The following is a 23,717-nucleotide window of genomic DNA, read 5'->3' as shown; positions in this document are numbered from 1 at the left end:
TTTTGTTTTTATAAACTATTATAACTTGTGGTGTATAGGTTGAAGACAAAATTATTAAAAAAATAATAAAAAAATTAAAAAAAGAAGAAGAAGAAGAAATAGGAGAAAAAAAAAATGAAGGAACACCTAGAGTATTTTTTTTTTTTTTTTATAAACCTATTATAACTTGTGGTATATAGGTTGAAGACAAAATTAAAAATAAATAAAAAAACAAAACAAAAAAGAGGAAAAAACAGATTTTTTTTAAATATTTTTTTATAATTTGAAGCTCAAAATTACCATTTTACCCCCTAAGTGGGGCCCACATAACAGATTTAACACCCAATTTGGACGGAGGGGACACGACTGATGAATTTGGAGAATACAAGGGTGTTACTGATTAAATTGAAATTAGAGGGACTAACATGATGACGACCCCTAACCTCAGGGGGTAAACTGAAATTAGTTCATAATTGTTCACCATACAACATGCAATTGAATCAATAAACAAAGAGATAAACATCAAAATTTAGATTATCACTGAAAACCCAAATCTGGAAAAACCCTAAATCGACAAAGATTCATGAAAAAGATAAAGATTAATACTTTTTCCTGGATCTCCGCCCTTATCTCGATGGTTCTTAATGGCGGCTTTCTTGTAAGCCTTCTTCTAATTTTCAGGCGAAGAAGTCTTGGAGACTCCTAGAATCTCATATCTCATAGTCCAAGGTCGGAGTCAAAGCCACGAATAGGCTACTTCCGGTGAATAATCATATTACTGCCCCCCTAATATACATAATTCCGATCAATACAAGTCAAGTTTACATATCCAATTAACCCAAATAGATAATCACAACGTTTGAAATTGCAAGATGCTGATTAAGGCTGTGCTCGGCTATTTTACTTTCATCGGGATTCGTGCTGAGAGCACCTTAGAGTATAACCGCGAACCCCCATTTCTTCAAGCTTAAACCTTTCAAACCTCACAAGCTGAACCCACTCAGAGCTTCCGGCGAAGATAATGGGAGCATTAAAGAACCCAAGAAGCCCCGTCGCCGTGGCTGGAAAAAGACCCCAACTTTCGCTTAAACTTCACCATCAAAGAAAACCCAGCGCTCCAAAAAAGCCCAGGTTGAAAATGGCCCGATAGAACTAGAACCCGAATCTTCAGATCCGGAGCTCGAATATTACAACGATGGCATCGATTTCCTGTACGACTACCCGCCCTTGGTCTGCTGCTTCGGGGCAACCCAAAAAGAGTTCGTCCCGACGGTTCGGGTCTCTAACAACCCGATAGACCCGAGCATGTACAACCAATGGAAGATGCTCCAGTGGCACTAGAAAATCGGCGATCTGATTCGTCGAAGGCCTGGGTGGCCGGAGACCTGGGTTGAGAGAGAGAGAGAGAGAGAGAGAGAGAGAGAGAGAGAGAGAGAGAGAGAGAGAGAGAGAGAGAGAGAGAGAGAGAGAGAGAGAGAGAGAGAGAGAGAGAGAGAGAGAGAGAGAGAGAGAGAGAGAAGTCGTCGCTGTCTGATTCACCGGAGGCCTGGGTTGAGCGTCAGTGAGAGAGAGAGAGAAGCTGTCGCGGTCTGATTCGCCAGAGGTTCGACACCGGAGACGTTAGAGTATTTCTACTTGTAGATGTCGTATCGGTCGTACTTGTTGCAGATCGCGGCGAAGACATCGTTCCCTGAGACGTTAGTCCTTTCAACCTCGCCGACGACGACGTGTTTTGGCGGATCACGCCAGAAGAAACCGATCAAAATTGTTTGAGATCTCGAGAGAGCGAAAGAGAAAAGAACCGCGACTTTTTTCTTTGAGAAATTTTATCTCCGATCTCTAGTTCAACCTGAGAAAAGTGTAAAAGATAATGCAGTGAGATTAACAGAGAGGAAATAGAAGAAAGATCACGAGGAAGTAGATATTAAGATTCTCTCACAGAGCTTCTCCAAGCATGTATTAGGCTTTAAGGGCAGAATAGGAATCAAAAAAATTAAAAACTGACATTTTTTAACATCATTCTATTATTAATAAGGACTAAATTAATATTACTAACAATTCATAATGGACTTTTTTATTAAGAGGGAAACTAGGTGACTTTTTTATCATTTCACACTCTAATGTGACATTTTTCATCATTTCCCTTTTTTTCTACTATATGTGTCTTATTAAAGAGAGTTTCTATTGGGACCTCCAAATCTGCTCACTTGACCTCACTCTGTTATGAATTATTAAATGACATATATAACCTACTATAAAATGACTATTAGGGACAATAATTATACCAAAAAAATGGTTATTTTCTCTAGACTTTCCAATTCAATAATATTATATTGTATTCTTTATTATTTTCCCTATCTATTTTCATTTTCCAATTTCACTACGTACTCATTAAAGCATTCATATATATATATATATATTAAGAAATAAAACTATGATGAAGATAAAAATGTATGATATGCATATTGAATGCATATTGGTCAGGGCGAACAAAATAAATTGTATTATGCCCTAAATCTAAATCTATCTATTATATTTGTAAAAAGAAGAAAAAAAAAGAAGGAGCTAGAAAATAAAAATAAATAAAAAATATTTAATCATGAGGTACAGAAAATAGATAATTTTTTTTTGAACAGCTAATAAAGAGAAAGTAAATAAAAAAATCACATAATAGTTCATGTTATTTTATTTTTATTAATTTTTAAAACTCAATACCTTGTGTTTGATTTTTTTTTATTAGATAAGAGATTTATGTTATCTGATTAAGGAATGAAGATGTAATTAAGATTTATAGAGTAATTAAATCATTGAAATGACTAAGTTTTTTTATTATAAAAGATCTTAGTTTGTTTGTAAATTAATTATATGAGTGAGGTTATTTGAGGAACTTTAGTGAGGTTTAATGAGTAAATTTAGTATTTGAAAATTTAATAGGAGGTGTAAAAAGCACAGAGATCAAGTGAGTAAATTTGGAGGTTCCAATAGAAAAACTCCTTATTAAATTATAACAGATATCAGAACCAAGCCCAACTCAAGTCTCCAATAGGGCAAAAGCCACAAAACCAAGACTCTATCGAGGACTTGAGGTCTTCATAAGACCACATCCGTCTCTCTCTCAAAACTCTCTCTTCCTTGAGACAGCAAAAGCAAACCTATACTCCTCCGCCGCCGGTAAACAGCTCTGTCTCGGGTGTGGACGCTCTGCATCGCAGGGAGCAGGTTACCGGTCATCGTCGCGTCGTTGAAGGTTCCCGGTCATCGCTCTGCTGATATTCATTTTGATCTCGTTGCTGATCTGACCATGTCTCTCTGTCTGATTTTGCAGTCCCCATGTTTCTCGTCTCCCCAGCAATGATGGCACTGATCCAAAACTCTTCTGAGCAGCTGAATGCGGAGCAGAGCAATGGCGAGCAAGGCCTGGTGGATCAAAAGCAAATATGTCCAAATTCCAAAACTCGGGATTCAACTCTTCCTCTCTTGTCACTTTCTTTTATGTCAGTTAATTATATTGATGTTGTTGTGAAGATGACGTGTGGCTTTGGAGGAGGAGAAGAAAAAACAGAGGACTTTGACGGATGGGGTGACGTCAGCGGTGGTCAACATCTATCCACTTTGCATTTGTTTTGTTTGCGTTAAAATTGAGGTTAGGTTCCTTGTTTGGTTGCCATAAAAGATAGAACTGATGAAGTCATGAAGACATGATCAGTTTTTGTATCAAAATGTCAAACATTGCTTCATTTTTTGTAGCCTCAGTAGCTTAGTGCCTCTCTGCAATTTCATTTCAATTTCAAGTGTACTACTTGATTATGTAGTTAGGTTATGCATGTGAGATTTGTAGATATTTGTAATTAAATCAGGTTCTCAAATCTCAAGTATTCAGTTTCATATATATATGTTTTTTTTTTGTTCTTTCAGTTTGAGTTTAAAAGCTCGGCCCGACGCTATTTGAAGCGGAATGGGCCTTAAAGGCGAGTAAGGACTTACGTATTGAAGCCTCAGCCCTGCTCGGCCTGACCCTAAATTTTGTTGACTTGGTCAAAACCCGGACAGGCCCTACCCTGGTAGGGCTGGCCCTAGCTCGGCCCATGATGAGGCCTAAGCTTTTGCATCAATGCAGTGGAAAAGACCGTCCAAAGACAAGATTACTTCCCGTGTTTATGAAGGCTCCCACTACAGCAGTTGTTAAAAGATCTTATCACTAAACAAAAAGCAGACCTTTAAGTAAAATAACTAACGGAGAAAGAAAATAAAAAAATCAGCAGCTGAATACAAGTCTTGTTTTCTAACAGGCAGTCACTTAATTGTTAAAGCCAAATTCAATATATACAAGTGAAATGAATTAAGGAATCAAACTGGTGTAAACATCCACCATTGTCAGCAAGAATCACAATTTTGAAAAAATTATTCCACAATGCTTCAGCAGCTTTTCCCTTGACAAAGGATGATTCATTTCTATACCAAAGTCTTATCTAGTATTAGTCTTTTTTCTCCTTACAGGATTTGCGAGATCACAATGAATGAAATACTATTCGTCTATTTTGTATTTGCTGAGTTCCTTTAGTGAGCTAAATCCTCTTTACATTCACGTCTTGACCTCATTTGTGGCGACCTTTTCCTTTCTTTGATTTGTTCTTCTCTTGCATTTTCTTCTTCTTTGCTTCAACTGTAACCCATGTATAATCTGCTAGAATCGCAAATGGTCTGGAATACTTTCTATCCTACTGCTAGAACCAGTAGTGGATGGGCCAGGGCCATGGTAAAGAGCTCGTATCCACTGAAACCAAGATGAACTTGAGGATTGCATCCCTGTTGGGCTTTCTCTGCCTGCAGAAGTGGGGCTCAACGGGGGTGTTGCAAATTCATCCACTGGTGGTCTGGTGCTAATTCTTCGAGTTTTGTAAAAGTGGCAATTACTCTGATAGTGGGAACCACTGGGATAGCAACCTAGATGTAAACATAGGGGAACCACTCAGAAACTGAACTAAAAACACAAATTACTAATTAGAATGAATCAGTATAAATCAACGCTAATACCAACAGCAAGTGCTACCAAAAACTTACTGAGTATGATGAATCAGTACACAGAAATTTCCATGGTCATCCCCTATGCTTAAAAAAGGATTGTTAAAACTGGCTCTTTTTAATCTCACATTAAAGACTACAAATACATAAAGGGGATATATTACTTTTTTTTTTTTTTTTAGGGGGGATGATCCCTAATAATACCTAGCATACAAAAAATATTTGGACGGCCCAACACATGTAAAAAGGGCCCAACCCAACACCGTACGTCCAAGTATATAAAGGCATATCTAGCGAAACCCTAAAATCAGATCCAGAAAAATCCCAATTCTCGCCGAATCATGGTATCGTCCGAGGTGATCTATGCTCTCGCAAACCCCGTTTTGGGAGTCCTGCTTGTTGGATACTTTGCAAAGGTCACGCCTATCGCTGAAGACATGCTAAAAGACTGGAAACGTAGCAACGAGATCATACTGGAATCTTGCAGGGAGGAGATGAGAGAAAGAGATGAGAGAAAGAGGTTGGTTAGAAAAGTGATTTTCCTTTTTTCCAGATTTATTTTCTTTGATGTGTATCTCTGAATTTTGTGATCGATATGTTCCTTTATTAATTAGAGACGCGACGCTAATAGGATTCTGAAATCATATTGATTCTCTTGTTTGTTTGGATGTACATTATGCTTTGCTGGGCTGCAGATTTCCCCATTTAACCTGTAATTAGTTTTTTTTTTTTTTAGTCTCTATATTCATCAAAATTAATGCCTTCTTGTTGTCCTGTATTCTTTTTTTGTCATCATCAAGTATTTTGAATTTAGGTTGGTTTGCGGAATAATATAAATATGTAAGTTGCTTAGAAATTCCAGTACAAATCTTTTTCTTCCTGTTGTTCTTTTGGTTTTGTGCGGGAAAGGTAGCAAGGATGGTAACAAGTTATGGGTATGAAAATCGAACTCTTGTTTGTTGGTCTTATGTGCTGTTTAGTCTGGTAGGAGCATCACTTTTTTCATGTTTTTGAAAGACTAGTTTACAATAGTCAGATCAGTTAAAAAAGGAAGTTTAGAACTTCTTCCTTATTTATTTGTTTAGCTTCTATGAAACATAAAACATATGGAGAAAAGCTGGCTGTCGGTATCTCCTATAGATCTACCGGTTGTTGATTGGAAATTGGAAAAGGATATTAGAAAGAGACGATGGGGAGCCAGGATGGTAGGAAGTTATGGGTATGAAAATTGAACTCTTGTTTGTTGGTCTTATGTGTTTTTCACTTTTTCTTAGCCTAGTAGGAGCATCACTTTTTTCAAGTTCTTGAAAGACTACTTCACAATAGGCTTGCTACAATCTGAACCAGTTATTAGTCTTTGCTTTATAGCTATTAAGTATTTTAGATAGCTATTAAGCAAGGTTGATTTCGATATTTGAGTTAGATCAGTTGATGTGAATTCGAAATTCATGGTTGTTTTGGTTAGGTCCAATGTTATTATTTTAGTCTTTTACACCATCACTTTGGACACATTTGAAAGGTGTAGGGAGGATTGCTGAACCAAGTATTTTGAATTCAGGTTGTTTTGTGGAATAGAAGTATGTGCAGCAAGAGTTGCTTATATGAAAATTGTTGCAAGTTTCTTCTCTAATCAATGAACTGGCCTAGTTTTTCTGTGTGGTCTATTTTTGTTTTCATCTTTTGTCTATTCAACTGGTTTCTGTTTCTATATTGAGGATTCTTATGTGACATTAACTTTGTCTGGTTTTTGATTGATTTGCAGGCTTGCGTGACTCTAAGATTCCGAAATGAACCCGTTGTAATGTGAATTCGTGGGAGACTACTTTTGGCTTTATGTAATAATAACTACTTCTAAGCTCAGTACGTCTCTCGTCTTAGTTTAGACAGTTCTGTTCTGTACTTTAATTTAATGGGAAGGCCTTGTAAGAGAGTGAACGTGTCTTGATATGTATCAAAAATCTCTCTATGTTATCTGATTTGTTTGGTTGAATAGTGTGTTTTTGACGTTTATCCGGTTTCATGTATTTTTATGTATATATTCAAAACTCAGAAATAATCTACAATTGTTTAAGGAAAATTTAATTTGTGTTTAGCTTAAACTCTATGTTACTTGACCTAGTGGTAATATGATTTAATTAGAAGGATCTAGAATTCTAATCAATGTAGAATTACTTTTCTTGTATGATTGAGATTCTATGCACTGTAATCCTCTATATAAAGAGGTCCTTATTATCAATGAGAATACACAACCATTATCTCTCAATTTCTGATTCCCTAAAACACGTTATCAGTACGAGCCCTAACCCTAGCCCTAAAAACCATAACTCTTCTCACCAAAACAGCCGCAAGCTCCTAGCCCTTGCTAGCCATGCCGTAAGCTGCCCTTGCGCACCCATGTGCCACCTACTGCCCATGCAGCATTGCGGCACTCCTGCTGCCCCTGCAGCATAGCAGCTCGCTCGTTCTTGTGCAGATCAGCCTGCTTGCACGCCCCGAAAAGTCTTGTTCGGGACCTCTGATCAAAATACTTTCTTCATCAAAGTTGTTCATCTCTATCTCCTCTATCTGACCTCAAAATTTCAGCCCTATTGGAGACGTTTTGATACCTGTACAGTATTCAAGGTGGGAGCTGTTTAGCATGCTCGTTCCTGTGCATATCAGTCAGCTTGCAAGCCCCGAAACTTCTATTTCGGATTTCAGATCAAAATTCTTCCTTCATCAAAGTTGTTCGCCTCGGTCTCTTCTTTCTGACTTCTAAATTTCAGCCCTATTGGAGACATTTTGTGACCTGTACACCAATCGGAGTGGGAGCTGTTTAGAAGCGAATCTGCTCCGAATTTCAACAAGTTTGATTCGCCTAAAACTGAAGCTTGTTTGCAATCCTGGAATGAGGATCGAATGCGATCCGCAATCCTAAGAGGTATGGTTTACTAAAAGTTCCCGTTTTTGAGTTTTTATTTCAATTTCTCTTTTTTTTCTCGGGGACTTGCAACCTCCCTTGTTCTACCCCACTTTCTTCATTATAGGGGAGACCAAATTAAGCCGAACTGTGGGGGTTCGTGCTCACTCCAAGCTTAGAGCTTGTTGAGATCTCCAAACTTAGAGTTCGTAGAGAATTTATGACCGACCACTTACATCATTGTTTCGATCTAATCCAATATCTCTTGGAATCAAATTTCTTGGAAGCGACTACGCTCGGAAATTCCTAATTTCTTGGAAGCGACTACGCTTAGAAATTTCATATGTTTTCGTGGTAGCCTACTTCGCTCCGAAATTAACCCTAATTTCTTGTTCTCTTTCAGGATGAGTAGCCTGAACAAATTGGACTTTGCTCCATTGGGAACAACTGGCTCTGAATATCACAGGTGGGTTCGTGATATCTGCCAGCATCTCAAGGCTGATGAAATCTTGGATATGATTCTCGAGCCTAGCCAGGATGTGATAACTGTTGAGCAAGCTCAAGATTTGGAAGCAAATAGAGCAGCCTTAGAGGCAAATAAGGCGAAAGCCATCATCCTAATGACTCGTCATATGGATGATTCGCTCCAGTACGAGTATATGAATGAAGAAGACCCCAGAAGGCTGTGGGTCTCACTAGAAGAAAGATTTGGCAACGTCCGTGACTCCTTGCTTCCTAACCTAGAAGTGAGATGAAATAGCCTCCGCTTCTGTGATTTCAAGACAATTATTGACTATAACTCGGAAGCACTTCGCATTAAATCCTTAATGGAATTCTGTGGTAAAAAGATCACAGATGCGATGTTGATTGAGAAGACTCTCTCTACCTTCCCCGTCTCTGCATTGATGGTTGCTAAGAACTATCGAATCGATGTAAATGCAAGACGGATCACAAGGTTGCATGAGGTCATTGGAGCTATGAATGTCGCTGAAAATCATGATAATATCCTTGTGAAGAACTATAATTCGAGATCCGTGGAAACAGAACATATTCCGGAATCCAATTATAGTCGCACCTCTAAGAGATGCGCCAAGAGCGAAACCCTAATCTTAGGTATACTTCTGGACATTCTGATCCATATAATCGCTCTACTTGGGAAGGTAACCTCCAAAATAGGCGAACACGGAACCGAAGAGGTAAACGTTGAAAGAGAGAGGGAGGCAACGCTTCTGGCCATGTTGGTGGTGCCACCAACATTAAGAGCCATCTAAATGACGCTTTCAAAGTGCCTCAATCAATGGAGTTCGAGCAAAGAGATGTATGTTCTCGATGTGGAGTGTCTGATCATTAGGCACACATTTGTAGAGCTCGTGAAGAACTTGTCACCGCCTACAAAGCATATTGTGAAGCAAGAGAAGCTCACTATGTGGAACAAGAAGATCAAGAAGATGATCTAGAGTGAAGGGTTGAAGACTACAAATCTGGCTAGGATCAATAGATCGCCAATTCTGTTTAAGTCTTTATTTTCCAAGAGATGTAGGCGATTGCCATATTACTTTTTATTGGATTAGATTTTCTTTGATCAAAGAAACAATGATGTACTCCGTTGGCTTATGAATAAAATTTTGAGTTCTTTTCATTATGACTCAAATTTGATTCTGAGCATATTACTTTGTGACTACGATGGCTGGGCCATCAATATTAATTCAAGGACATGGAATAGCCCAAGTTCCACTTGCCAAATGACACCTTGATTACTGCTGTCACAGAAACTCTCTACGCTTTTAGGGTAAATCGTACCCTATGAATAGCCAACGAATTCCATGCGAACATGCATGTAGAGAACGGAAATGAGTTCCTTTGCATTACCTCTAGTGATTACGAACACAGACGCATCTTAGAGAAGTTTATGTGTCTCTCTCGTGGATTCTATGTCACTATTCCAGCTATTAATCCAATAAAGTTATGACAGAAGATCTCTTGGATTTAGACACATATTGGCTTTGTCACGACAGGATAGATCATCCTAGTCATGATATGATGATCCGTCTACAAAAGACTTCACATGGACATCATTTCTTTCGAGCGAAATGAAGCATGAATCAAAAGTTGATTCCTAGACTAAGTGTGACCGACGCTGTTGCCTAGGGCACCGCCTCCGTCCACCATCAGCCTAGGGCTGGCGTAGTCCATATCCATCACGCCATGGATAGCGTCCATCATGGTGATGGCTCCCCAGGTGATGTTGCAATCACCAACTTGCTTCACATAGCGTTTCGAATGCTCAGGCCTAACCAAAATACTTAATGGTTGCTTCTAAGGCCTCTCGCTCGTTTTACAAAGCCCGTTCCTTAGGGAAACTAGGACTGAGACCGTCCTATGCAAAGGATATGACAATACTCATTCTGTTCTTACAAAGAATCCGTAGGGATTTTGTGGATTAATTCAACCAACTTGCGGACGCTTAAATATTTTATGATGTTGGTTGACACGCAAACACGCCGGTCACGTGTTGTGCCATTGTCCACCTATAAATGCTGCTTATGCTACACTCCTAGTACATATCATATGACAATGGGCTCACTCCCCAGATCATCCTATTCAGTCAATTGGATTTGACTATGCTAGAGAGTTTACATCGAAAGACTTTCGATGGATATTGCAATGGGCTTGATGTTGGACTTCACATTTCCATGTACACACCCAATTGGTCTCGCGGAAACGACTAAGATGGTAGTCCGAACATTGGTAATGCGCACCAATCTTCTTACATCTGCTTGGGGTGATGCAATATCGCATGCAGCTATGCTAATTCGTCTACGACCTACTGCCACTCAATGTACCTATGTGTTACAGCTAGTGACTGGGTACACGTCTTTTGTACTTACGCACATTTGAGTGAGCCATTTATGTGCCAATTGCGCCGCCACAGCGCTGTATGATGGGTCTTTACAGACGAATAGGCAACTACATTGGATTTGAGACTCCAACAATCGTCCGCCACTTAATGCCCTTGCAAGGCGATCTCATTACTGCTAGATTTGCGGGTTGTCACTTTGATGAGACAGTCTTCCTGTCGTTAGGGGGAGATAAGAACACAGATGTTCAATAGGAACGACAAGATTTGTCGTGGTCTGTCCCCACTATGTCTCATCTTGATCCCTATTAAAGTGACGAGATGACACAAATATGCTGCAAACATGCCTGCAAGGAAGGACGTCCCTACGAGAGGACGTAGCGCCACCCTACACGGAGGTAGGCATGGCGCCAATGCCAAAGAGAGTGACACTATGGCGTTACAGGCCATGGCCCCAGCTAGGATGCATGGGAGGCCCGTGGGTTCGAAGGATACTTTGGCACATTCCAATCCTTTGATCATCAAGACTCAAAATCCGTCTCATGAGTATCTTCCGGGTTATGGTTACCGTTGGGGGAAGCCTCAACATCAGAACCTATTCCTGAGAATATAGAGCTCTATGAAACTTATACTAGTGTACATGAGACGTGGGATAAAAACTCCATCATAATTGATGATGTAGCTGCGCATTTCGTTGCGCATGAGTTTGTTGAGTCAGATGATATCGAACTACGCTCCGTTGATGAATGAATACCAACGTAGAGAGTTTTTGGCCTAAGGAAAGATGCGATCCAAGTTAAGATGGATTCTCTAACGAAGAGGAAGGTTTTCGAGCTAGAGATGCCAACACCTCCTAACATAAAACCTGTTGACTAATGGATCTTCGTTAGAAAGCGTGATGAGAAAAAGAGATGGCAATCTCACCTTATGGCGCAAGGCTTCTCACAAAATGCCTTGGAATCGACTACGATGAGACATATTCTCTCGTAATGGATGTCATTGCACTCCACTACCCTGTCAGTTTGGTAGTTTCCGAATAACTGAACATGCAGCTTACAAATATGGTCACTACGTATCTCTATAGGGATCTAGATACGGAATATACATGAATGTTCATGGCGAACTTCATTTACCCAAGTCAAGTGGCTCTAGACCATGGAGCGTGTTTACAATAAGGTTGAAACGCTCACTAAAGTGACTACTTGATTGGGAAGGGATATGTCCACGCGTTTCTATGACAAGTTTCGGATTCTATCGCGATTCATGTTGGACATGATCTTCATTAGAAGCCCTTAAAGAGTTAAGGGAAACCGCTGAACACTTGAAATCCGAGTTTGAGATGAAGGATTTTGGGAAAACACGATTATGTCTCGGTTTGGAACTTGAGCATCGTGTCGATAGATGCTTAGGCATTTTGACAAGGTCAAGCCTTCAAGCACCCCCATGATCGTCCGTAGTCTTGATCCTGAAAAGGATCCTCTTCGTCGAAAGGATGATGAAGAAGATGTGCTAGAAGCAGAAGTGCCTTACTTAGTACAATAGGCGCATTATTGTACTTATCCCAATGCACAAGACCGGACATCTCATATGTTGTGAACTTGTTAGCTAGATATAGCTATGCTCCAAAGCGACGCCATTGGATTGGTGTAAAAGATATCTTTCGATACTTGAGATGTATGAGTGATATGGGCTTGTTCTATCCCTATGAAGAGATGATGGATTCGAACCCATCAGACACCAGGTACGCCGCCAACCCAGGCTTGCGTCCACTATCCCCATCCCAAAACGACATGTGTTTTGGAAGGTTTTGCTGATGTTGGGTATCTCTCTGACCCACACAAAGGTCATTCCTAATCCGGTTAAGTGTTCACCATGGGAAAAGACCGTGACATCTTGGAGGTCTACAGAATAGACCCTAGTCGCTATATCTTCGAATAATGCAGAGATCATTGCTCTTCATGAAGTGGTTCGTGAATGAATATGGATTGGATTCATAATTACGCATGTTCGAACAATTGTGGTTTGAAGTCTACCACAGATGAGCCTACGAGCATTTAGGATAATGCTGCTTGTTTTGAACAAATGAGGCAAGGCTACATCAAAAGCGATAACACCAAGCACAATCAGCAACAACAGACTCTTCTCGAGATCAAAGTGAACTAGATTCAATCTGAGGACAGTGAGGCAGACTTGTTTACTAAGTCATTGCCCAAATCCACGTTCGAGAAACATGTGGCAAGAATTGGCTTGCGGAAATTATCTGAACTCCCATGATCGTAGTCATCAGGGGGAGACACAGACATCAGGGGGAGATGTCTACATGTTCACCTCGAAACGTGAAGGGTGTGTTGTGCTCTTTTTCCCCTTCGACCGAGGTTATTTTTGTCCCACTGGGTTTTTGTTACTCGACAAGGTTTTTAACGAGGCAACGAGAGAAGCACCGCGTTTGGGCAACACAAGGGGGAGTGTTCAAGGAAAACTTAATTTGTGTTTAGCCCAAACTCTAGGTTACTTGACCTAGTGGTAATAGGATTTAATTAGAAGGATCTAGAATCCTAATCAATGTAGAATTACTTTCCTTGTATGATTGAGATTCTATGCATTATAATCCTCTATATAAAGAGGCCCCTATTATCAATGAGAGTACACAGCGATTATCTCTCAATTTCTGATTCCCTAAAACAACAATCAAATTTTTTTTTAAAAAGGGCTGGTGCAGCTGCACTCAAATCTTGATTAATGAAATTGTAGAATACATTGGGAAGGGGGGGGGGGGGACGTAAACCCTAGACCCTAGATTACAATAAGTATTAAGAGAACATTCTGAAATAATTCTAGGAGTCTCCATAAAGTCTATGTATTCTAATAAGTACCAATTAGCAAAAAGTATACGAAAGGCTACTCTATTTGTTTTGACATAGCGGTGTCATACTGAAAAGATAATTCTATCACGAAGAAGCATCATTACAAATAACACAACTTTCTCACTATATTGCCGCACAGAGATAAATCCGGCGACACTATGTTTCATCCTGCCACTAGGAGGTTGCGTCCATTTGATCAAGGAAACAGCTCGCCGCCTCGCTAGACTAGACAAGGCACACAGAGTGTGCAATCTGGGACAAAGCCCACGTCGCCTTGCCCTAAAATGGCAGGGACTTATTTCTGGCATATAGCCACGTTGAATTAATGATAATAAAAAACAATAAAACATAAGATAAAAGGAGTTTGGGCCCAAAGCCCAGGCCCAATCCCTACTCAGCCCAATACGATTGTGTAGACTGTTGTGGTCACCTTGCCGCTGTCCCGCAAGCCAAAGCCAAACCGTCCAAGCACCGGCAGCCAAACGGCCAGCTGGAGAAAACTTAGGTCCTCCCATCATCTCTCTGTCCTCCGCAAAACGCCAGACTGCATCGCTGCCATCCCCAGCTACCCCTCTCCACAGGGCGGCTCCAGACGACACCAGCCAAATCAAGGAACTCCGATCCGATCAGTGCCACTCAAAATCCGTCCTGGCACCACCAACCGACGACATCTCCGGCCGTCCACCTCCCTCTCCTTGTGAGATCTACCCCCGCCCCACCACAAGCCTTCGAACCGGCGCTGAAAATCTAGCTAGACCACCACACATTCTGGATATCAAAGCAGCCACACAGCCTGCACTGCGATTGGGTTTATTCCATTGAACAATACCGCCGGACACTAGGTCCAAACTGCCCCATCCGACGATGCCGCCAAGAGGGCGAGCCGCTGGAGGGTGCATGCTCTCTCTGGTTTTCTTTCGCTCACTAGATAATTTACAATCAATATTAAAATGAAAAAGAATTAAATCTATACGGTTTCTTTGAGGTCCAAACCACTTTTTTGAGCATATCATTAGAAATTAAAATTGCTCGAGAGGTTTCAAATTTTCAATATGGTCATTGGACTATAGACTAATGGTCATTGCCATATAGGGCAGAATCTTCTAGATATCTTAATCAATGTCTGATTAGGTTCTTTGTACTCTAAGATTTTGTACTTATAATTCTTTATGTAAGGAGGCTCATATTATCAATGAATATACACAAGCCTTCTCCCAAATATTTTTCTCTACAATAGCTTGTCCAGCACGAAGGTCTCCCAAATATTTCTTTACAACAGCTTATCCAGCACGAAGGCCTAACCCTAAATTAAAAGCCAAAACCTTAGAGAAAAGGGGAAAAAAAAAAAAATCTCAAAACCAGCCAGCCTCGAAGTCTAAACCCCAAACCCTAAAATCCTAGAGCTCGGAGTCGTCACACTATATGCTCAGGCCCACAATGATTCTAGGACGACGAGCTTTTTCGTTCTTGGTTTTGCTCAGCCCTACTATTTCAATGGAGGTCGAACAAGAACCAACAAAGTTATTGTGGAAGCAATTGCAGGGTCGGGGGTCTCAGTGATTGAATAATGTACATATTCATAATTATGCATTGAAGGTACGATAATAAAAGAGAGGATAAATAATTACCAACAATTGTTGACGCAGTGGTTGAGATACTGAGTAGTAAATTAGGCTAGGGGAGTTCGAGCTATGTCAAGCTCATTTTGTTTTCTTTTTCTATTATTTTTTTTATATATAGTTTTTCTGTTTTTTATACACACTTTCACATTCTGAACAGATAATACACAATGATACTCAAAGCTAAAATGAATGCTTGAGTTTTGCAGAAACATAGAGAGAGAAATATCAGAGAGAGAGAATGAAGAATACGATAGTATTGTATTGCATTCAGCTTGGAAACGTACATAGCTAATTACATGAGTTTATGTAGGAGTAGTTGGAACTAATCTAGCTTAACCCTAGCTAATTTCTCTAACAGCGTTTTCTAGCTGATCAATTAGCGCATGACACGTGTCTCGGTCAGGAGATGATTTAGTTGACTTGTTGATTTATGTATTTGCCTAAGCATAATTAACTATAATGAGCTACGCTCATACTGACAGGACAGGCCCCGGATTTCACCCCGAAATCCGAAGTGGCCATGCGGGACCCACCTTAGAAGAAATTCTACCAAAAATTTGGCGGAATTTCCCCTAAAAGTAGGTTACCCAAAACTTGTAGGAAAACAGTTACACTTCTAAATCATCCATCCTTATTCTCCTGGAGCCACCTGCTCCCCAAATCACAACTGCAATTTCACATATAATGGTCTCAACCCCAATACAATATTGATCCCACAGATTATCAGAGCAATACTAACCCACTAGGTAATAACGAAAACAGAAATAAAATGAGTACGCGGAAGCAATGTTGTTGGCTATGCCTCAACTCCATGTACGCCCGACCTCAATTAACCTAGCCTGCAAACTGGGCATTTGAAACCGAAGGGCCCAGGGGAAAAGTATTGAAAACACGTTAGTGTGAGTGGACAAAAATAAACAACTAGATAAATAATTTAAAAGAAGTACAGTTGTAATACTTTCCCGCATTTATTTAGATTTATAAAATCTCGATGCATGCAACGTTTATAAATCATATTTCTTTAAACCAGGAAACTGGAAACTGTAATTCAAACCTGCTGAGTAAGGTATCATCGGACTAGACCCCGCTAGCCCAGAAGTAATATAAAAGTAGGGGAAGAAGATAGCCATACGAATGAGCCTCCCAGGCTAAAGTACTCCCATATACTCCCGTTATATACCCACACGCCACTATGTGTAGCGATTAGGATACTGGGCTTCAGCATTACTGTCACAAAGACAGTAACCAGCGCCACAAAGGCGGACGGGCTTCGGTGATCCCATCACCTCGCCACAAAGGCGGACGAATCAATGCTAGCAATGATAATAGTCACCCAAAGTATGGCGAAAGAAAATCCGAAAACCACATAAATCCATAAAGCTTTCCCGAAATTCTCACAGTAAGGCGAAACATCATCGACGTGTCTCACACGCCAAAAGTATCTCAAAATCAATAGCAGAACGGCGAGATCAAACAAAATCATAATTCTCAAACCGAAATCATTACTACGGCATTCCCAATGCCAAAACCAAAGATCGAATAAATAAACAAGAATTAATTCCATCGAAATCCCATTTCGAAAATCTTTCAGAAATCTCAAATCGACGAATAGAAACATAATATAAATAGTATAATTTCGGAAATCACCTCGGAAATAATTCGTCGAAAATCGTGCTTTCAAATAAAAGCCATATATCGGAGGTATTTATCGAAGGCTCAAAATCCATTTCCGAATCATAATTGAAAATAATTTATAATTAATCTCTGAAAATAAATCATATTTCGGAAATTAAATCATAAATCCAAACCCGAGCATAATAGATTCGTAACCGAAATTCATATGGAAAGACAATGTCAAAATTATAATTCAAGCCAAAATATTATGCTCAATAAATAAAATGAATAATAAATAGAGCTTTAAGAAATAAATGCATGTATTATTATTTAAAAGCAAACGTCCACTCACAGTTCTATTCCGACGATCACGTATACGAGTTCCTTCATAGAGCAAAACCTCGGTACCTCGTCCTGTACACAATTATTCGTACATAAATAATTACCGGTCGGAAAATAATTTTACGATAATCAATAATTAAATCTCAAAACCCATAATCTCAACTTCTCCAATCCTCTTCCACATCCAACTAAACTTCACCAACACTGCCCACTCGTCGATTTCAGACTATATAACAATTATAGAGGAAATCCGACAATCGAATTCACGATTAACATTAACCGAAATCCAAATCTTTAGAAAATTATAACCGATTCAAAACTCCACCAATCCTCACCAAACTTCATATATAAACTCTATGATAATTATTGAATTCAACTAGCCAGAGATTGTAATTAAAAAGCTACCCTAACCGCCGTTACCGCCACCACTGCCACCAACTCCAATGGCCACCAAAATTTGGCAGTAGCACCTTCTCAACACACCCATTAATTCTTTCAACTGTGACCAAGCTAGAAAATGAGCGGAAGTACCTCAACAATTAAGCGGAAGGTTGAACCCGAATCATGAATAGTAACCTCAAATTTCAAACCGTCGATTCTTCCTCCACGCTTCAAATCTCGGCAAAAGCTTCGGGGAGCAACATTTACGTCCCAAGGCGCTCCCAAGAACCTAACTTGGTCGTCTGGGGTGGCCGGAATAGGAAGAAATCGGTGTTGACTCAAACTGCTACAGTAAACTTCTAAGGCTCAATGCGCCGTTTTCCGGCCAAGCCGCCGTGAGCCACTACCGCCAGCGTCTAGAGGGAAGGGAGACGAGTCCAAAGATGCTTGCTTTGCGTCGTCAGGTGGCTGGAGGAGGGAGAGAGCCGGAGTTGCAGGCGAGAGGGAGAGAGAGCGACAGCTCGGGGAGAGGAAGAAGAAAACGGGGGAAAAGGGGGAGAGAGAAAAGTGTTACCAGCCACAGTAAAAAAATTCAAATATATACTAACTATCATGAACAGTAACTATCGTATTTTGGCCATAACTTTCGCATACGAACTCCGATTTTTATGTACCACATATGCACGCGCTCGGTTTAACATCTTATACAACTTTCATGAAGAATATTTTCTCAAATTTTGACCCGAAAAAAAAGTCATCTTTTAGGGTCACTAAAAGTATCGAAACAAAGTGAAAAGTGAAAATAGTTGTCGTTTACCGTCCCAATGACTAGTAAACGGGTAAATTAAGATACGGGACGTTACACATACTGTCGTCAGTGACCGCCGTCAAGGGTGTTACCTATAGAAACACCGCCAGATGATAGGAGAAAAAAAAAGTGTGACGATATTATTGATTATGTGCCTCATTTTAGCCTTATTTTCCACTTAGTTTAGTATTTTGAGTCATTAAGTCCTTTTGAGAGTCTTGTTGAGTGTTTGGAGTGAAATAGGCGGAAAAAGTAAAATTCATGAAAAATCCTAGCTGGATCAGGATTCCTAACTGTCAACTGTTTTTGCGATCTTTACATTTTAATTCCCTTTATTTTCTCTAGAAAATTATGATATTCTCCTGCTTGTTGTAGGAAACCTTGCCTGGTGGAACTCTTGGAAATAGCAATGATGGAGTCATAAAATTAAGCAATTAAGATATTTGACCAAGCAATAAAGAAGGGGAATAAAGGAGAAAGACGTTTTCAGTTGAGGAATAAAAGAGAAAGATGTTTCAACTGGAAAATAAATAAGAGAAAGACGTTTCAGCTAGGAAATTAAAGGAATTGCCCCATTATGAGAGGAGTTAAGACCATAAAGGAGATGTTTCAGTTGGGAAATTAAAGGAATTATGATGCAATCTCATCCGTCCGATGATGAAGGGTATGATCGACAAAAGCTAACCAATGCTCCCATATAAATAGGCAACATCCAGAACATAATTTGTATCACTTCCCAGCCAAAATCATTTCCTACCTATCACTTCCTGGCCAAAAACCATTCCAAGACTGCCCAATTCACTCCTCAAACCTCCATCTCCTACAAGACCGTGACCACCATCCATCCATCAATCTACCATAGTCAAGGACCAAAATATCGAGTTTCGAGGAAATATCGATGCTCCCGAAAACGGAAATTTCGACGGAAATTTCGAGGATATATCGATTTCGATAAAAAATCAAGAAAAATGATGGAAATTTGAAGAAAAATATGGAAATTTTAAGTAAAACTTTTGGATATGTTTGTTTTATCAGTTGTGTACTATATATGAAAAGAAAACCTTGAATAAACATTGTTATATAGTAATTTGTTATAATTTAACATAAAACGGTTATTGCTTAATCGTCGACAACTCTGAAATATTTTGAAATAAACATCTAATTTTTTTTTGATGGCTGGAAACCCAATGGGAGGCTAGGCCATCACGCCTTATATACATTCTTTATACATATCATACATTACACCTTGAATTACATGAGTAACTTAGAACCACGTAGAAGACCTATGAGGTACAAAATCTTCACTATCTTCATCATCTCTATATGTAGAGTCTTGAGTGTATTGTGAAGAATAGTCATTAAATGATACCTCCCCTCTGTAGTTTTGCATGTATTGACTTACATGCCAACCATATGGGTCCGGGGGGATTGGCTGTGGGTTTTGGTGCTGGTAGTTATAGTAGGGATCATGCATTGCTCGACTTTGGCCATAACCATAATCATTTGAAGATTGTCCTTCAGATTGTGTCCATGAGTTGTCACTTGATTGCATCCCATAAGGTGTCATGTATGCTAGGTAAGGCATTGCCAAGTTTTGCCCATAAGAGTAAGGTCCATAATTGCTTCCTCCCACACCAAATGAATCAAAAGTGGGAGATAAAGAATCATCTTCATGCCTTGACATGCTTCCTTGACCTCTTTCCCTTGGTGTATAGTGTTTTCCTATAGCACCAATACCCGATCCTGCTCTCCTACTCCCATGATCTTCATCTTGTGTTGCATGTGTGAAGTTTGGCTCACCAGTAAATGGGCTCATGTGACCAATTTGACTTCCATTATAACCTCCAACTCTATCATCACCTCCACCTCCGCTGTAACTTCCACTATCTCCACCTCTGATGCTTGATGAGCCTCCTGATCTTGTGCTAGAGCTATCATTTGTCCTTGAAGGAATATGTGAGCCATGAGACTCCCTGCGAGAGGATCGAGGTAAAAGATTAGATCGGCCTACTAAAGCTTCAATAGATTCTCTATCAGGTCCTATAACCTCTTCTTGAATTACTTGCTCTACATTTATTCCTTCTGCACGTGCTTATTCAGCAACTCTGGGAGATGGATTGCGTTCATCGTCATCCAAATGAAGTGGCCTGATCCATTCATAAAGCTGATCACTCTCTTCGTCATCAAACTCAGTACCAATATCAAAGACATCCAATGGATCTTTTTGTTCCATCTGAGAATGCGCAGCTTCTCTGTCTCGAATTTTAAGCCTCATGTTGTAATAGCAGAATACCAATTTCTGTAGCCTACCATATCCCAACTTGTTTCTTTGCTTAGTATGAATTAGTGCAAATGTGCTCCAATTCCTTTCACAGGCAGATGCCGATGCTGTTTGTGATAATACTTTAATAGCTAACTTTCTCACAGTAGGTGCACTACTTCCATACATTACCCACCAATCGGCTATCATAAAAATTCATTTGCATAAGTTAGACATCTTAGCATAGTAATTATGTGGACTCATATGAAAAAATGAAATATTTTAATATATACTCACTGGGAGACATCTCTGTTCTGGCTGCAATTGCTGTTGGCGTGCCAAAATTTAGTTTTGCATCTTTAAAATAGGTAAGCTGAACATCACAAAAAAAAAAAAAATATCATAATCAATGGAGCTTAAACAGAGCAATAAAGGCAGCAAACTTGAAGTAGAAATGCAATTTTTTTGGACTTGGGTTATTCTCATCTTCTTTAGGTAACTCCTTTCAGATACGACCAGGTTAGGAGAGGAGCGATTTTGGTGGAGCTAGGCTCACTTGTAAACACTTCTCGCATCCAAACCAATCCTAGACACCGTATCATACTAAGATGAGCCTATTGAAAGATAAGTTTTCACCCAAAACAATTTTGACTCTTAAAACAAACTAACAAGTAACAACCTAAATAATAACAGAATTGTAAATATCTTTAGACGGTGGGAATCAAACCTCTTTTCCGAATTGACCTATTGTTGGAGAGTTAGGGTCCAATTTAGAAAAAACTTTATGCACAGCTTCAATAAGCATACAATCATCTCCGACGCCTGGTCTATAATTGTATCGAGGATTCAAGTAATAACCTATATTAAAGAAATGTATATAACAATTAGTAAATTACATCTACATTTAATAATCATAGTTTGCTAAATAATAGGTGTAGTACATACCTGCTGAATGTAAATCATGCCATAATGTTTTGCACCACCGATCATTGATAATTTTTACTACCCATTTTGCTCCATGCTTTCTTTCTAACTCTTGCTTCACTACACGCATCAGCTCATAAATAGCACCCATGGTTGGATAGACTTCTGGGTCGACAACGCGTAATACTTTATAAAGCGGCTCAGATATTTGACACACATTTTCTGCTTGATTCCAAAATACTTGATCAAATATAATATCTTCAACAATGCGACCATGATCAGTGCGACTAAAATTACTATTGGTCCACCAATCACTTGAAAACAATTGCTTCAATCCTGACTTCTTCTTGACCAAGCTTTCCAATGAAATGAAGTTGGTTGCGAATCGAGTTGGTGCGGCACGAATAATTTCTCCTTTACAAAAATCCCGCATCTTGCTCAACAACAAATTATGATTGTAAATGTATTTTGAAATAATTTTACCTTTGTCAATCACCTTTGCAATTTGTTCTTTCTTCCCCATTTCTTCGAACATGAGATCAATGCAGTGAGCTGCACAAGAAGTCCAATAAATATTATGGTGTTTCATCAACTTCTTACCAGCTTTAACATAATTAGCAGCATTGTCAGTCACCACTTGAACCACATTGTGCTCTCCAACCTCTCGGACAACTTCCTTCAAAAGTTTGTATATATAGTGATGCTCTTTTTTCTCACCAGAAGAATCAACTGACTTGAGAAAAACAATGGTACCTTTGGAGTAGACCATGAAATTTATGATGGACAATCTAGTTGGCCCTGACCATCCATCGCACATGATCGTGCATCCATAAGTCTCCCATGTTGCCCTCAAGGTGTTGACATATTCAGAAATGTCTTTGAACTCCATATCCAAATACTTGTTCCTTTTCTCATAAGGTGTGGGGGGTTGAACTCCTTCTCCTGCTCTTTGGATTCCGATCACCATATTTTGATAATGAGGACATGCTGCTTTCTCTGCAGGAATATTACCATGGATGAAAAACTTTGCGATCAAACGACCCATTACCTCCTTTACAGAACCTTTTGAAAAGAGATTTTTAATACTCTTTTGGCGGGCTTGGAATGATTTGCTAAGATTTGGTGCCAACGGTTGCATTGGTCGTGATTCTCTGGAACTTGATGCTCGTTGCATAGGTGTGCCTCTACTAGACCCAGAAGATTGTCCTCTGTTAGGAACTTTGTGGAGGTGTTCCCTTTCCCATTGTGCTTGTCTGGAGTTACGAATTGCTTGTTGAAAGGCTGCTCGTTCCTCAGGACCCATGTCATCATCATCATACACCTCATCGTCGCTATCATCTTGTGAGTCAATTATGTCTCCACGAAGCTCTGCTCGAATCTCTTCCATTATATGTGCTTTTTGTGTTTTATTTTTTTGTTTATTCATCAATAAGGTTTTGATGAAATTCTTTACTTCTGTTGGAACGGCCTCACATCGTTGCACATTGTTTCCTGGATCAAGTCCACTGAGATGGTATTTAAGACGTGGTACTCCACCACTTTTCATCGTAACCCCACAATATTTGCATATGCTGCCATTTTTGTTATCAGGGATTTGTTCTCCGTGCTCCCATGCAGGATCACGTCTACTTCTGCCACTAGCCATTGTATTTTCTTATCAAAATTCCTGCACGTAAATTAAGTAAAGTTAAACCCTAAACCCAAATAAGGTATGCAATTAAGTATTGATAATTTGATATGCAATATGGTATGCAAATATCGGATATATCCCTAAACCCAATTAAGTAAATTAAGGAATGTATTAAGATACCAAATATTAAAAGTAGTAAATGTCAATTAATTAGAACAATAAAATAAACAATAAGAACTAAATGGTTAGGTTAATAATATTAACTTATTACTTACCAAAATTATAGAGTGAAGAAGACAAGAAGTAGTAAAAGAAAGAAGAAAGAAAAAAGAAGAAAGAAGAAAGAAGAAGAAGAAAGAAGAAAGAAACTTTGTTCTTTCGGTGCAAGGAATGGTGGAACCCTTTACAAGGATTTATAGAAGTTCAAAATTGAAATGTTGTTGTAAATTTTTTGAAAATTTGGTAAATAAAATTTGGTAAATAAAATTTGACTATATGTTAGTTATTGATTGGAC

At 39.3% G+C, this 23,717-nt stretch overlaps 1 protein-coding gene and 1 long non-coding RNA gene across 2 annotated transcripts; one reads left to right on the top strand and one right to left on the bottom strand.

Annotated features, from left to right (window-relative positions):
• The first annotated feature begins 5,298 nt into the window (after positions 1-5,298).
• LOC112198179 lies at positions 5,299-7,078 on the top strand. Its single transcript, XR_002935885.1, has 2 exons — positions 5,299-5,521; positions 6,764-7,078. It is a non-coding gene; the product is annotated as an uncharacterized LOC112198179 (long non-coding RNA).
• Positions 7,079-19,652: 12,574 nt separating this feature from the next.
• LOC112197184 lies at positions 19,653-23,217 on the bottom strand. The gene is made up of 5 exons (XM_024337767.1): positions 21,594-23,217; positions 21,376-21,506; positions 20,946-21,021; positions 20,561-20,851; positions 19,653-20,455 (listed from the first exon to the last, which is right to left on the bottom strand). Exons 1-5 carry the CDS (start codon positions 23,215-23,217, stop codon positions 19,653-19,655), a joined length of 2,925 nt encoding a protein of 974 aa, XP_024193535.1.
• Between the last annotated feature and the right edge of the window lie 500 nt (positions 23,218-23,717).

The sequence above is a fragment of the Rosa chinensis genome, chromosome 4 (genome assembly GCF_002994745.2).
Source record: "Rosa chinensis cultivar Old Blush chromosome 4, RchiOBHm-V2, whole genome shotgun sequence".
Classification (NCBI taxonomy): Eukaryota; Viridiplantae; Streptophyta; class Magnoliopsida; order Rosales; family Rosaceae; genus Rosa; species Rosa chinensis.
This window is presented reverse-complemented; position numbering and strand designations above follow the sequence as displayed.